The sequence below is a fragment of the Musca autumnalis genome, unplaced genomic scaffold, assembly GCF_047663935.1.
Source record: "Musca autumnalis isolate F117 unplaced genomic scaffold, ASM4766393v1 scaffold_2, whole genome shotgun sequence".
NCBI lineage: Eukaryota > Metazoa > Arthropoda > Insecta > Diptera > Muscidae > Musca > Musca autumnalis.
In genome coordinates this window covers 213,727,329-213,744,951 of record NW_027411755.1, presented here as the reverse complement: position 1 = coordinate 213,744,951, position 17,623 = coordinate 213,727,329, and the positions used below count along the sequence as shown (strand labels likewise).

At 36.3% G+C, this 17,623-nt stretch overlaps 1 protein-coding gene across 4 annotated transcripts in view; it reads left to right on the top strand.

Moving 5' to 3' along the window:
- vir-1 (virus-induced RNA 1) overlaps window positions 1-9,573 on the top strand; it is a 273,677-nt gene extending 264,104 nt beyond the window's left edge. For all 4 annotated transcript variants that reach the window (XM_073970864.1, XM_073970863.1, XM_073970867.1 and 1 more), the window contains exon 6: window positions 8,397-9,573. In XM_073970864.1, the coding sequence (XP_073826965.1) occupies window positions 8,397-9,176 (780 nt within the window). In that variant the 3' untranslated portion in view covers window positions 9,177-9,573. The remainder of the gene's footprint in view (window positions 1-8,396) is intronic.
- Window positions 9,574-17,623: the final 8,050 nt, after the last annotated feature.

The following is a 17,623-nucleotide window of genomic DNA, read 5'->3' as shown; positions in this document are numbered from 1 at the left end:
GGTCCTAAAGTGAACTTTTCCGAAATTTTGTGTGGGAGGTACCCGAAGGCGTGGACCGATTAAGTCTATATTGGAACATCATCTAAATTTGGTAGATGTTTTACGATGTGCAAACTTTGGACCAAATCGGATACACCCTTCAAGAGTTATCGTGCGCACAAATTGTCCGAACATTTTCGAACTTTTGTGGGGGAGGTACCGGAAGGAGTGGATCGATATAACTTATCTTCGGACTTAAACTAAGTTTGGACAAAATATTGCGAAAGCCAAATTTTGTACCAAATCGGTTCATCAGTTCGAGAGTTATCGTGTGCACCAGCCAGCCAGATAGACAAACAGACGGACGTACATTGCTAAATCGACTCCAAATAGTCTAAAACACATTTCGTCCAAACATACTTAGGGTCTAAAACCATTATTTCGATGAGGCACATTTTGCCCGTATGAAAGTGTTAGCATAAATGCATGAGTATGCTGCTGAGGGTATAAAAAGAAGACATGTGTCCCGAAAAATTGATTTTTTAAGTTTTTTTACTATTTTGATCTTTGAGAAACGTTACTATAAAGTTCAGATATTCTTGAAAGTTACTTACTGAGAACTTAGGAACATTTTTGTAGTTTGTTTTCTTGAATTTTGAACCGTTTAGTATCTATGGATGGATCAGAAACAGAGAAAAAATAATAAAAAAAATAATATTTGTTAATGTTATTTTGCTATTTTGAACTTTAAGAACAATTTCTGCAGACCAAAACTACAGAAAAATTGTAAAAGGAATTGGCCTCGGCGATATTGATCTTAAAGATTAAGAGCTACAACTTTGCCTCGATAAAATCAAAATTCTTAGAATTTTGGACAAAATGATCCCTTTCGACATCAAGGTATATTGGGGCCCATAACCGCGAAAGTGTATTTGATGCGGAAATACGCCGGGGCACGTGTCTTCTAGTTTAGCCTTCTATCATACTGAGGTGTAAGAATTGAGTTGATTTTCCATCACTTGAAAAATTACAAAAATAGTTTTATACTGCAATTTCGGTAATTTGGCACTTCAGTAGTGCGATTCTCTATTTCATTTTTTGAGTTACCGACAAAAATCGGTAAAATTAAAACGCAAAATTATGTATGAAAGCTTCAAATAAAAGTTGACAACACTGTTGGACTCGGTAGAACTTTACGACTACTTTTTATTGGTCGCTAAATTACCGAATAATATCGAAATTACCGAAATTATAAGCATTTTAATTTTACCGATATTTGTCGGTAACTCAAAAAATGAGTTAGGGAATTGCACTACAGGTCTCATTGGGTACATAAGTCAAATTTAGAAAATTGTAAATATACATGTAGGTCTTGTACCGTCCAACATGGTCGGCCCCGTCCGAATATAGCCTCCTTAAATGTTTTTTGTTGGTTTTTGTAAACAGCTGTTCAAGGATATGCGGCATGTAAGTTCAAAAAACGATGTTCAACTTTTGTGGTTTATTTTAATATAAATAACTGTGGTTTATACAACAAATATGATTTTGAAATAATATACATACATAAATTTGTGTTAGACTGCTGGTGTGTTTCTTTTTTAAATTAACGGAAAGCATGTTTACATTATTATTACAATTCCGCAATGGGTTCACATAAAATATGCCTTATAGTTTGGAACAGCTCTTTTATATATCGTTTTGATTCTCCCAATCTTGTTGTCGTTTATTTAAAAATAAAGAGAATTTAAGATCTTCTTGTCGTATCATCTCTTTAACCAAATGAAATAATATATAAAAAGCATTTACAGATAATTCTCGGCTCACAGTTTATTTCATAAAATTCAAACGGCAACAACGAGAGCTTTTAACACTTATCAAGACTTTTAACGTTTTACAAATAAATCAACGGCAAAGGTAATAAACAAAACAAAAATAAAGAACATTTTTATTAAAAAAAAAAAACAAAAAAAAAAACGATTCAGGAAATTTTTTACAAAATTTTGTATGTGTAATTTGGGAAATCCAATGTGTAAGATAATGTTGTGCATACTAATCGCCTATGTGATAAAAACAATAAAATAACAATTACGGGTTCTATTATTAAATTTGCATTGAAACAAACAATATTAAAACAATGTGCAAAGTATATTTAATTGAAATGATCTAAACAACTGTGGTTTATGCTGAGGTTTCCATAATATTTGAAAAAAAAGAACAAACGTTTGAATAATACAACTATTTCGCATAAACATCGTTGTAGGAATAAGGGTGTACTAATCTCTTAACAATCAGTGCAACCCGATACCATATTACCTCAAGGATATGTTTACCGGTAGTCGCAAAACCGTTCCACAAAAAAATGTTAACATAGATCCATTCTTCATTATAGTCCCCATATAAAGGTACCTCCCAATTTTAGGTATTTTGAGAATTTTAGCTACATTTTGACTAACTGCCTGTAATTTGGAAGCAACTGCGGTGTAGTAGCATGCACGTCCGCCTTGCACTCAAAAGGTCTGTGGTTCAATCCCTGACCAGAACATGAAAATTTTCGGCGGTGGCAAATCCCCTCAGTGTACGTAATGTTGGCGACATTTCCTAAGTATTTCAGCCACGAAAAAAACGTATCTACAAGTGGTGTCGTAAGGCACGCCGTTCGGTCTCGGCGATAAAAATTAGGTCCCATATCATTGAGCCAGTATGAATCGGCGTGTATAATTAATATGATAGAAGTCTCCCTTGTCACTTCGGGGATGTTGTTGTCTGTAATTTGGAATTTGAGATTCCCAGTAGTCAAAAAACATACATACATACATACATATGTTCCCACAACATCCCTGAAGGGACAAGGGAGACTTCTATCATATTGTAGTCAAAAAACATCTCAACTAAAAATATTCAACATAGGTCCATGTTTTTTGCCGATTTTCGGTATTTTGAGGGTTAGCAAACACTTTTTGACTCAACTACGTAATTGGACTTGTGAGGTTCTCAGCAGTCACGGAACCGCTCTAACAAAAAATGTTAACATAGTTACATGTTTCAGTATAGCCCCCATATAACGGTACCTCGCGATTTTTAGTAGTTTGAGGATTTTAGCTACATTTTTGACTGAACTACCTTTAATTTGGCATTTGAGATTCCCAGTGATCACGAAACGTCTTCACGAAATACAAATCGGTTGGTAATGTGGACTTATTTGGCCTGAGAATTAAATAAAGGAATTGTTTATTCTTTAGTTCCGAGAATCGTCGGCAAAATCGAATATACGTTGCGTTATTATTTCCATACAGTGCAGTTGTTGTCATTTTGCCTACTTTGGTTGGTCCAGTGACTGCTATCCAGCACATTAGTTGTTGTACCAGTTTTTTCTACATTTGAAAGACAATTCTAATAACCGAATACTATGACCTCCATATTCTCCCATATTGACAGCTTTAGAAATCTACTTCGTCTCGTAAACCTAATGACTTCGTTGAGCACGACCAGTGTACATTCTAAGCAACTTTGATCCAAAAGAAAAAGTCTCTCTGGTTCCAAAATAATAAAAATCTCCCTGCTATGGACTTCAATGACATTTTCCATTTAGATACCAAATTTATTGAGCATCCAAACATGCAGACAAGCTGTATTCCAGAGATGGAAGTCTCTAAAGCGCGATTTACAGCCCATCTCCCGCACATTCCCAAGTGCAAACCAACAAAAGCCCTTGGTTCGCGGTAACGTAATAGAAGTTGAGAGCAGTAAGTGCAAGCTACTTGACGAAAATTTAGGAACTATCAATTTCCCAATTGCACAATCGAAAGGTGGCTCGCATAATTCCTATTCTAAAGCCTGAAAATGTCACTACCATATCGCTTAACATCAACATGGTTTCATGAAAACCCATAGCTCGACCACGGCTTTGCAAGAGATAAAAATCAAAGATTGTCAATGACCTGCATCAACGACGACCACGTGAAGCGAACAGCGCTTGATCTGTCCAAGGTGTTCGATACGGTCGAGCATTCCAACGGTCGACGATACCAACAATTCCTCTCTACGTAATGAGGTCAAACGTTGGATTGCTATTTAAATCGTAGACAAGCAAGCCTTCGTTGAATTCCGATGCCAAAAATCCAAGTTGTTCCCCATTATATGTAACGTCTATCTTGCACTATAACTTTATTCGGTTGCAACATCAACGACATCAACCACAATATCTACAGTGTTCTTATTCACTACCTGGACGAGAGAAGTAAACACACATCTTCATATTGTCATCGATAACAGGTTTACCGAACTACCTGTTTTTTGACATTCGACGTCCCCAGTGGACACGAAACTTCTCCACCAAAAATTTTTAACATATGCCCATGTTTGGTATAACCCCCTAAAACGGTAACATCCCGATTTTCGGTATTTTAAGGATTTTAGGATAATATTTTGACCGAACTACCTATAATTTCACATTTAAGATTCTCAATGGTGGTAAAATTTCTCCACCAAAAATTGTCTCCACCATATGCCCATGTTTTGTTATAGCCTCCATATAAAAGTACCTCTCGAGTTAGCTTCATTTTTTAACCTAACTGGCAGTAATTGTCATTTGAGGTTCTTATTTATATGTTCTCATACACATCCCCGAAGAGACACGCCGATTCATATTACCTCGAAGATAGGGGACCTATTTTTTATCGACGAGTCCGAACGGCGTGTCTTACGACACCACTTATAGAGAAGTTTTACATGGAAGGGGTATTTTGACACCACTGGAATGTATGATGTTCTTGCCCGGCCTGGGAATCGAACTCAGACATACACAGTGCAAGATCGGCGTGCTTGCGGCGGAACACACCTAATAGAAGAACCATAATTTCTGGTGGAAAGTTTTGTAACCCTAACGAAGACTAAATACCAAATTTCAGCCATTTCGGGTGGATATTGAGCCCAAATCCTAAAAAAAACACCGAAAATCGGGAGATACCGTTCTATAGGGGCCATATGAAGACGTGGACCTATATTGACAAATTTCAGGTGTAAAGTTGTTAACCCAGAACAAAGAATAAATACCAAATTTCAGCCATTTCGGTGGAATGTTGAGACCACAAACTACAAAATGCAAAAAATCGGGAGTTACCGTTCTGGAAAGTTTTGTACCCCTAACGAAGACTAAATACCAAATTTTAGCCATTTCGGTTGGGAATTGAGAACACAACTTTCAAAATACCGAAAATCGTGAGGTACCGTTCCATTGGGGCTATATGAAAACGTGGACCTACACCGACAAATTTTAGGTGAATAGTTTATATCCCCAATTGAAGACTAAATACCAAATTTCAGCCATTTCGGGGAATATTGAGGGCACAAACTTCAAAATACCGAAAATATGGTTCTATATGAAAACATAAACCTATGTATATGGACAAGTTTCAGGTGGAAAGATTTATACCCCCAACGAACACTAAATACCAAATATCAGCCATTTAGGTGGGATATGGATATATGGAAATTACAAATTTTAGGAGGAAAGTAAAGAAAGTACCAAGTTTCAGCCATTTCGGTGGTATATTGAGGAAAAAACCTTGAAAATGGCGAAAATCAGGTGATACCGTACTATGGGGGTTATATGAAGACGTAGGCCTATACAGACAAATTTCATATGGACAATTTTGTACCCTTAACGAAGTCCAAGTACCAAATTTCAGACATTTCGGTGTGATAATGGGGCTAAAATCTTCCAAATACCGAAAATCGGGAGGTACGGTTCTTAGACCGATATTGGACCATTTTCAATATCAAACAAACTAGGAGTAATGGAAATGTCTGAACCAAATTATAAAACTCTATCTTAAAAATTGCGAGCTGTATCTTAAAAAACAATGGACGGACAGATTGACATGGCTACTTCGACATGGAATTTTATGCTGATTCTTTTTAGGGTCTCCGACGAATATTTTGATGTGTTACAACCGTAATGACAAATTTAATTTTACTCTCCATTGTGGAGGGTATAAAAATATTCGCATACGAATAGAAAATTTATTTTTCCAGAATAAAGTTTTTACCGAATCCAACCCTAAGATAAGTAGATCTCTTCACCCCTAGGACCTCGCCTGTAAAAAAATTCTGATATAAAACCCCGACTTGTATTTTGAATACAAGGTTAAGACGCCAGACAGATACTCGAGACATTAATTTTACCCTCCAGCAAAACATACGCACCATATACACGGTGCTCTTGAATCAAATTTAAATGGAAGGTGCTTACACCTGGGAAGTTTTTGCGGACAATGTTCATAGATGAGAAAAATCAAAAAACAAAAAAAAATCGACGGAACGCTTTTTAAATAAATCGCGATTCAAGTTGACATTTTTAGGGGTTGTTTAGGTTTTTGCAATTTTGTTTGGAAACCGCAAGACCTATCAAAGTGGGACTAAAGAAAATGTTGGTGCTATCAAAATTCGTAGGTTTTACAACTTTTGAGATATAGAAGTTGAAATTGGGACAGTTCAAATTCAATTCAATTCTGTAACGTCTCCTTATAGAAACATGTCATGACTGCAAAATGTGAATTTTGACCGCGATTTATTTAAAAATCCCTGCAGCGATTTTTTCTTGTTTTTGGATTTTCTCATCTATGAACATTGTAGTTTCAGACCTTCATGACATTGTTTTATAAGGATACAGTCAGTGCATTGCCCCAATTTGAAGTTCAATATCTCAAAAATGGAAAAACCTACGAAAATACCGTAAAGGTCAATCTTGTAGAGAATTTTCATGGCTAAAAGATTTTCTTCGGTTTCATTTTGATAAGACTTGCAGTTTCAAAGCAAAATCGTGAAAACCTAAAGAAACCCTAAAAATGTCAACTTGAATCCCGATTTATTTAAAAAGCGCTCCGGCGATTTTTTTATTTTTTGATTTTTCTCATCTATGAAAACTGTAGTTTCAGAATCCGCAAAAACTTCCCAGGTGTTAGCACCTTCCATTTAAATTTGATTCAAGAGCACCGTGTATAATTAATGTGTTTGTCATTACGTTTGTGACACATCGACATGTTCGTCAGAGACCCTTTAAAGCATAATATTCTAAGTTAATATAACGATGTCCATGCGTCCGTCGATCAGTTGAAATCAAGATACTGCTCGCAATATTTGGGGATAAAGCCTTATAATTTGGTTCAGAAGTTTCTTGTACTCCTATGATGATTTGGTATGGAAATGAGTTATGTCAGTTCACGTTTTAATATAACCCCATAGAAAGGTACCTCCCGATTTTCGGTATTTTGAAGGTTTTTGTCCTCATTATCAAACCTGAAATGGCTGAAATTTGGTATTTAGCCTTCCTTTGTGCTACAAAACTTTCCCCCAGAAATTTGTCAGTACAGGTCCACATGTTGATATAGTCTCCATAGAACGGTACCTCCAGATGTCCGGTATTTTGAAAGTTTTAGCATTATTATCGCACCGAAATGGCTGAAATTTGGTATTTAATCTTCCTTGGGGCTATATATATATATATATATATATATATATATATATATATATATATATATATATGATATAACCCCTATAGAACGGTAACCACTAATTTGGGTATTTTCAGGGTTTTAGCTGCACTACCCTGCAGAAATGGATAAAATTCGGTATATAGTCTTCGTTGGGAGTATAAAACATTCCCGTAGAAACTTGTCGTTATAGGTCCACAATGTAGTATAGGCCCCATAGAACCTACCACCCTATTTTCTATTATTTTGAAGGTTTTAGCCATATTTTTCAACCGAAATATTTTGTTTTTGATAGCGGATTCTCAGATTGAAAGGTAAACTATATCACCCGATGAGAAGTCTTTCTAAGGAATTTTCTACTGAAGTGGCTATAAATTGGTATTTTGGATTCTCGTGGTGGAGGGTATAAAAAGTTCGGTCCGGCCGAACTTAACGTCCTTTTAAATTGTGTTGATGTATTTTATCTACGACAATTATTTTGAGTCAAATCCGACTTGTATAACGACATGTGGATTATAATTTGCATTGGGGGTTCGAAAATATTCAAACTTAATAACAATGATTTTTCTCTTGTGTAAAATTTTATTATTTATAATAATTACATTTTATTATTTACTTATTAATATTTTCAATATTTTAAAATATCCCTTCCTTTGCACATTTTTATAATTTCTTTTTTCAATTCTTTATTTATTTTCATATCTACCAAACGCACACCTATACCAACAAATCACAAATTTTGCACTCTATCGTCAATTATACAAAAATTAATGAATGCAATTGGTTTTATTATGTCAAAAATTCAATACAACAATTTTTCTAAAATAACGACTACAACACCACGCTCATATTCCCAAACATAATGATTGCACTTGGCACTGCACGATTTTTCCTCTTTCCTTGGCACGGAACACTTCAAACAAACAGCACTTGAATATTGTGAAGGAAAACATTGTCGATACAACAACAACAAAAGTATCCCTACAAGAAGCCCAAGACGAGGAAGAACACACAACAATGTTACCAACCAATATTGAAGAAATGAATTTTGTTGTAGACAACAGTATCGGCGAAGAACACGGCGGCGAAGAAGAAGAGTTGAATAACAACGGAAACGGAAATAACGAATTTGAAACCAATATGTCGTCATCGGCAATTGATGGTGGTGCAACAATTGAAAATAATGAGGATACAGAGGATGTAAATGACAACTTAAATGAATCATCGTCATTGAATAATGCTGAAGAGTCTTCCGACAAAAGGAATGAATTCGACAGCAGCGATGACGAGGATGATGAAGATGTGAAACACTCCAATTATGTTGCTGCTGGCATACGCAACAAACCCCGTGAAGATATTTCCTCATCCGATGATGAGGATGAAGGCAACGCCGATGACTTACATCCCACATTTTACGATGAATGGGGCTCCGCACCAAATGGCCAAATTGACGTTAATAAAGAAAATAATGATTTAAGCAATGACATCGATGTCTACGATGTGGAACCAGTTGATTTGTCCAATGACATTGCTGTCAATGATGCACCCGATCTACCTCTTAATCCTGATGCTGAGTTCATTGATGTCTTTGGTGGCAAACAAAAATTGGCCACAATGCCCAAGTTTGAGAAGTTATCCTTAAGTCAAACACCCGACGACGATGGTGATGCTGAACATTTATCATCATTTAGCGGTGAAATGAAATAAAAACACCCACACACCCCCACTCACTCAAACATACATAAGCACAATTATGATAGTTAAGTTACAACCGAACAAAAAATATGCAGACGAATTTATTTGTCTTTCTCGAAACAGAAAAAAGCATACAGCTCAAATATTTTTGTTGGATAATTATGTTTATTTTTAATTATAAGTCATTATCGTTTAGTTTTATTAGTCATCTCGCCGACTTATTTAATTATCTCTATCTCTCTCGTACATATACTAATTAATCGAAAGTATTTTTTCTTTGTTATTTATGTAAAAAAAACAAATATATTTATAGAATAAACACAGCCACCAAATTCATGTGAATCTCGAATCTCGATAAATTTTTGTTATCGACAATAAAAACTTTACAAAATAAGGCTAAGTGTTTAAATGGAAAATGTTTTATTTACAAGAAGAGAGTGGATATTTTATGACGCAAGCGAATGGTAAGTAGACCATGGGCGATTTTGTTATACCCTACAGCATATAAGGGGTAATATGTGTTAGTGCATTTGTATGTAAAATGCATAAGGAAAATAGATAGACCCATAGTTCCTTTTAGGGATATGCATAAAATCACTTTCTGAGTCGATTTATGCATGTCCGTCCGTCCGTTCGTAACGTACAGGTCGCATTTATTGTCCGATTTGGCTGAAATTTAGGGAAAATAATTTTTTTAGCCGTCGGAAGAACGCTATTGCTTTTGGTGAAAATCGATTCAGATTTGGATATAGCTCCCACATATATTTTCGGCCGAGTTGAGATATTTGATGTATATCATTTCCAAATTAAATGAAACCTTTTCCAAATTGAATGAAAGTTTTTTCAAATTGAATGAAACCTTTTCCAAGTTAAAGGAAACCTTTTCCAAATTAAATGAAACCTTTTCCAAATTGAATGAAATTTTTTTTAAATTGAATGAAACCTTTTCCAAATTAAATGAAACCTTTTCCAAATCAAATGAAACCTTTTCCAAATCAAATGAAACCTTTTCCAAATCAAATGAACCCTTTTCCAAATCAAATGAAACCCTTTCCAAATTGAAGGAAACCTTTCTTTTATTGAAAGAAAAGATTTGCTTCCTTGAACATAAACATTTCATAATTTTTGGGCATCAATTAAGGTTATAGCGAAATAATCCTAAAGAGAGACTTTAGGTTTAAAAAATGCCTAATAACTGTGACACAAAATGGAGGTGAAAATCTGAAAGCCCTTAGTGAGTATATTAAGAATCCCGAAGGGCATATCCGCCGTCGATTCGATGTTCCGAGTTATGGCGTGATTAAGTTTCTGCTGAAGACCATATAAGGCATCTGAAATTAACGTTTTATCTTTGTTAACAGTTACTTACTTAGCTGGCCCATTACAGAACATTTGTTCCATAGGCCGAACTAAGAGAAGATCTCCGCGCCTTTTCATCTCACCATCCACTTGTTTGCGCCATCTATTCCTTGGCCTGCCAATTCTGCGTGCACCGCCAAGCGGTCCGTATTTATACACCTTTTTAGCGGGTTCATCATCGCTCATTCTTATGATATGGCCTAGCCAACGCAATCGCTGCATCTCGATACGTTTAACAATATTGATGTCGTTGTACAGCAGATACAGCTCGTGGTTCATGCGACGTCGATATTCACCGTCAACAGATTGGTCCGTAGATCTTTCGAAGAATTTTTCTCTCAAACACACCAAGCACTGCCATGTCTGCTTGCGCAAGTACCCCGGCTTCGGAGCGATACATCAGAACGGGTAGTATCAGTGTTTTGTAGAGCGTTATTTTTGTTTGACGAGATGTGGCTTTGTTTTTAAACTGCTTACTTAAACCAAAGTAGCATCTGTTGGCCAATACAATTCTTTTTTTATTTCACAACTGATGTCGTTTGTTGTGTTAACAGAGGTGCCGAGGTAGACGAAGTCTTTTACTACCTCAATATTATAGGGACCAACTTTCACAGTCGGTCCGAGCTCGATGGACGCATCGCGCGTCGACACCATCAACTTGGTCTTCTCACCGTTTACCGCCAGACCCACTTTAGCAGATTCTCCTTCTACCTTTATAAAGGTATCAGTTACTTCTTTTACTGATCGGCCCATGATGTCTATATCATCAGCATAAGCAAGTAACATGTGACTATTGGTGTAGATTGTGCCACTTCTTTTGACGTTTGCCTCTCGTATAACCTTTTCCAGCTCCTTGTCTGAAACCTCTTTTGGTACCAAACTCTTCGGAGAGGTTCTTTCCTATTTTACCTGAGGACCTCGTGTCAGTTAAAGTCATTTTACAAAGCCGGATGAGCTTTGCGGGGATATCAAATTCAGACATGGCTTGAAATACCTTTGAACGCAGCGGGCTGTCGAAGGCTGCTATATAATCGACAAAACGGTGGTAGATGTCGATCTGCATCTTTAGGTTCTTCTCCAGGATTTGCCGCAGGGTAAATATCTGGTCAATGGCGGACTTGCCAGGTCTAAAGCCGCATTGGTATGGTCCAATTATCTCGTTGACCATAGGCTTTAGTCGTTCGCACAATATCCCTGACACGATCTTGTAGGCAATAGGGAGTAGACTTATGCCCCTATAGTTAGAGCATACTGTCTTATCTCCCTTCTTGTGGACGGGGTACAGGATGCTATGTATGCCCTTCCGTCGCACTATAGGTAATTTGTCATATTTTTGAGGCAACAATTAATAGCGGTGAACTCATGGCTTTTATACATGTTTAATGCTAAAACAAAGAATTACACAGTAGGATTCGGATATTGCGAACATTGGTTATAAGAAACTACGTTTATAACGAACAAAGTTTTGTGTTCCCAAATAATTTTCCTTAATATTTGTACACACATTCAACTTCTTAAAACGACCACGATTAGAACTTATTACAGCTATAATTGAGCCGCTCAGTGCACACTTCGACTAACTCCACTTTTTGAAAAATTTGAGATTTCAGTGTCAAAACCTTTGATATAGCCATATCTATTTATGGTTATAATGTCATTCCCGGATAATAAAGATGAGCACTTTTGTTTTTTCAAAATAGTCTGGCTTAATCCCATTGTTGTTGTTTTAATATTTTAAAACAACTATTTTATTAGTGGAAAAGATTTGGCATTGCTCGCCAAGGGGTAAGGCAGGGAATACTATAGTTTCGATCCACGCCACTGGATCTCATCAGTTCCCTTGTTTCTTGTTTGTGGATATTCTCCACCGAAGTTATTTTTCAATAACTTCTTCAACAAGAAACTTTTTATACCCAAACATCAATCGTCAGCTCGAAGTATAAAGGTAAGCAAAGAAAAAAGTTCAATGAGAAGTTTTTCCTTGGCAACCTCATACAACTCCGACGAAAGTGTCTGCGAAAACAATTCAACCCTCTTCCACTTGTATGTGTCGTCGAGTTTCGACGAATGCACACACCAAAATTTGGTTGGTCTGCTTTACAGCAAAAACAACACACGTCGTGCCAGTGTCTTCAATTTGAAGCATTGTGGCGTTTTTTTATTGGGATAGCGTTTGCAATTTTGTTTTTTCAAAATAGTCTGGCTTAATCCCATTGTTGTTGTTTTAATATTTTAAAACAACTATTTTATTAGTGTTGTTGTTGTTTTTTAATATATTATATTTAATATATTATATTGTTTTAAAATATTAAAACAACAACAATGGGATTAAGCCAGACTATTTTGAAAAAACAAAATTGCAAACGCTATCCCAATAAAAAAACGCCACAATGCTTCAAATTGAAGACACTGGCACGACGTGTGTTGTTTTTGCTGTAAAGCAGACCAACCAAATTTTGGTGTGTGCATTCGTCGAAACTCGACGACACATACAAGTGGAAGAGGGTTGAATTGTTTTCGCAGACACTTTCGTCGGAGTTGTATGAGGTTGCCAAGGAAAAACTTCTCATTGAACTTTTTTCTTTGCTTACCTTTATACTTCGAGCTGACGATTGATGTTTGGGTATAAAAAGTTTCTTGTTGAAGAAGTTATTGAAAAATAACTTCGGTGGAGAATATCCACAAACAAGAAACAAGGGAACTGATGAGATCCAGTGGCGTGGATCGAAACTATAGTATTCCCTGCCTTACCCCTTGGCGAGCAATGCCAAATCTTTTCCACTAATAAAATAGTTGTTTTAAAATATTAAAACAACAACAATGGGATTAAGCCAGACTATTTTGAAAAAACAAAATTGCAAACGCTATCCCAATAAAAAAACGCCACAATGCTTCAAATTGAAGACACTGGCACGACGTGTGTTGTTTTTGCTGTAAAGCAGACCAACCAAATTTTGGTGTGTGCATTCGTCGAAACTCGACGACACATACAAGTGGAAGAGGGTTGAATTGTTTTCGCAGACACTTTCGTCGGAGTTGTATGAGGTTGCCAAGGAAAAACTTCTCATTGAACTTTTTTCTTTGCTTACCTTTATACTTCGAGCTGACGATTGATGTTTGGGTATAAAAAGTTTCTTGTTGAAGAAGTTATTGAAAAATAACTTCGGTGGAGAATATCCACAAACAAGAAACAAGGGAACTGATGAGATCCAGTGGCGTGGATCGAAACTATAGTATTCCCTGCCTTACCCCTTGGCGAGCAATGCCAAATCTTTTCCACTAATAAAATAGTTGTTTTAAAATATTAAAACAACAACAATGGGATTAAGCCAGACTATTTTGAAAAAACAAAATTGCAAACGCTATCCCAATAAAAAAACGCCACAATGCTTCAAAGATGAGCACCTTTAAATAACAAGTTTTTTTTACCACTGAATAATATGCAATTTTTTCAGTGCACACTTCGATTAACTCCACATTCAAATGTAGCTCTGCTCGCAACGTGTACATTTTTACATTCAATGCTTTTGTTGAAACCATAGATGGCCCTTAGGAAATAATGACGTATACGACATACATTTTTGACTTATATTACATACGTCGGATACGTCGTAAACCTAACCATGAAGAATGCCGCTAACATAAAGCTAACATGAATTAATTACAAATATTGTTTTATAACCGAACTGCCAACATTAATTTTTATGTAAAACCTGAATATATGTGTATAAAACTAAGTTTTTCGTTAATAAAAAAATAAAAAAAAATTCAAGACGTAACTTTATAACTTTTTTCAGTGCACACTTCGATTAACTCCACCATTACCACAACATTACTAACGATTGTTTGTTGACTATTTTTTTATTATTTTATTTTATATACCGTTAGATGAAAGCTTTTCCTGTTATTATGCATTCTACATTATATATTTGAATCCATTTTATCAGGGGAATTTTAAAAAACAATATACACTTCATCATTGATTTTCTCAACTTTTTGTTTTATGGAGTTAGTCGAAGTGTGCTCTGAACGCCTCAATTAACAAAAATGATCATCACAACACTTCTGTACATTTTTACAACACATTGTGAATATTTCTTTTAAGAAAATGTCTTTTTAGTTCAAATCGGATGCTTTTTTGTGTTTAATATTTTCCTCACCAAACCAAAAATTAAAAAAAAAGTAAAAAAGTATCAGTCGGCTTTGCCGACAGAGATTTACCCTCAGCCAATGTGAATTGAAACTGTGAGCCAAATTTTGGACCAAATCCGTTGACCACTTCGAGTGCTATAGTGCGCTCCAGCCACTACACATGGTGTCATAGGGATTTTTACAACTTTCGGGCTATTTTCTCAGAAATTTGCTTCAACAAAACTCAAAGTGATTCGAGAGCTTATCCGAAATTTTGTGTGGGAGGTACGCAAAGGAGTGGACAAATATAGTCCATATTCGAACCTGATCTATACCTGGCAGATATATAAGGATGCGTAAAGTATGGACTATATCGGTCACTCCCTTCAAGAACATTTTTGAACTTTTGTGGAGGAGGTACCGGAAGGAGTGGACCGATATGGCTTATCTTCCAACTTAAACTAAGTTTTCACAAAATTTCACTATGTCAAAGTATGGACCAAGTCGGTTACTCCCTTCAAGAGTTATCGTCCGCACAAATTTTTTGAACATTTTTGAACTTTTGTGGGGGTGGTACCGGAAGGCGTAGACCTATATAACCCATCTTCGAAGTCAAACTAAGTTTGGACGAAATATTGCGATATTCATCCGTTCGAGAGTAATCGTGCTCACCAGCCAACCAGACAGACGGACGGACATTGCTAAATCGATTGTCTGAAACACATTTCGTCCAAACATACTTGGGGTATAAAACCATTATTTCGATGAGGCACATTTTGCCCGTTTGAAAGTGTATGTACCCTCGTTGGCATAAATGCTGTGGGTATAAAAAACCTTAAACTGTACATGTTCCAAATTTTGTGTGGGAGATACCCTAAGGAGTGGTACGATGTACGTTCCATATTTGGACGTAATCCAAGTGTTATGTTAGGCACAACCAAGTTTAGTTTGTGCCGGCCATAATCTAAAAAGTATGGACTTGTCCCCGAAAAAGAATACACAGTCAAGGAAAAGAGTACAAAGTCAAAATTTCGATTTTTAACAAAAAATGTGCCGTTTATTGACCATTGACAAAATTTTGATGTATTCAATAAACTCACAAAAATATATGAATACTGAACACCAAATTTCTGTATTTTTGGGTGGATAATGTGGCTAAAAACTTAAAAACCCGAAAATTGGGCGGTACCGTTCCACGGGGGTTATATCAAAACGTGAACCAATACCAACAATTCTCTGTAAAAATATTTCGCAAGACCTGGCGAAGACTAAATACCAAATATCAGCTACATTGGTTGTTTATGTGGCTAAAACCTTCAAAATGCCGAAAATCGGCTATACCAAAACGTGGACTTATGTACATAATTTTTATCAGAAAAGTTTTTTGGTCCATTGGGAACCCTCAATGCAAAATTTCGGCGTATTTGAGCGTGAAACATATGTAAAATCTTCAAAATTCCGAAAATCGGGAGTTACCGTTATATGGGGTCTATATCAAAACGTGGACCTATGTATGTCCATAATTTTTATCGGAAAAGTTTTTTGTAAAGTCAAAACCCCCCATCTTAAAATTCAACCAATTTGGTTGATAAGTTTAGCTAAAATATTCAAAATACCGAAACATTAAGAAGTACCGTTGCATGGGGACTATCCCAAAACGTGGACCGACCTTCCCTATTTTTTGCTCTCGACATTGTCAGTGAACTATAAGTACCAAAATTCATCTCAACGCCAACTGACATATTTGGCCACCGTTTATTTGAACTCGCGACATGAGGTGTCACTAACCTGCACTTATTTCAAATTTTGTGTGGGAGGTACCTGAAGGAGTGGAGGTAGTATTACCATATGCAAAGTTTGGTTCATCGTGCGCACAAGTTTTGCGACAATTTTTGAACATTTGTGGGGAGGTACCTTAAGGAGTGGACCTATATGGCCCATCTTCGAACTTAAATCAAATCTGGACAAAATATTCGATACCCAAGATTTGAAACGAATCGATTGATCCGTTCGGGAGTTATCGTGCGCACCAGCCAGCCAAAATTCAAACTCAAAATTTTCTGAAACGGATATCGTACAAACATACTTGGGGTCTAAAACCATTATTTCGATGAGACACATTTTTGGTCGTATCAAAGTGTAAATACCATCTTTAGCCTAAAGCCTGAGGGTATAAAAATACCCATTTTTTATTTCTTAGGAAAATTTTATTATAGCGGTACTGTAAACGGAATACTTTTGTATGCCATCTTAAAGACAACCTTTCAGTCTATAAAATTGATTTTTTTTTTGAATTGTTAAAAAATCTTAACTAGTTTCTAAGTTATCAAAGTTTACATTTTTTTCAGGTTGCATCATTTTCAGTGACAGTCACTGTACGTACAAAGCTCCAGCTTCTATTGTTTAATAAACAAATTATTTCCATTATAATTTTCAAAAATAAGCAAAAATCCGATTTCTACTGATAAAGGTCACAATACCCAATCCTATCGTAGATGCTATGGTCGCTTCAAATACTGTCACAAGTCACATAGAAAAAACTACAATGAGTAGGCGACATTTAATGGGTTTAATTCCAGGTTATGGCTAACAAAATTGCACAGAATTTATCAAAGTTGTGAGATGGAACTTCCATTGTCTCTCAAAGTCCTTGGGTGACCAGTCCCGTGTTGTATGGAACAAAAACTCGTAGTAGTTTCGACTACGAAGTCTGACCGGAGACTTTCTGGTACCGCGGGAGCCTGACTATTGAGAGGCACCTATTGGTTGCAACGCGGTGGTTGTGGTTTGGACTCAAATCGCGGGTAGAGCTTCGGCTCGATGTGGAGTTGCATTATCAACCGGGTGCTGCGATCCATAAAGCAGCAGAGGTGTAAGATAGTCCTCAACCCCTTACCATGAGGGAAGTGAAGCCCATAATTGTGGATCTTCGAATTGGTACCTGCGGGATAGACTTGGGGACTCTGTGG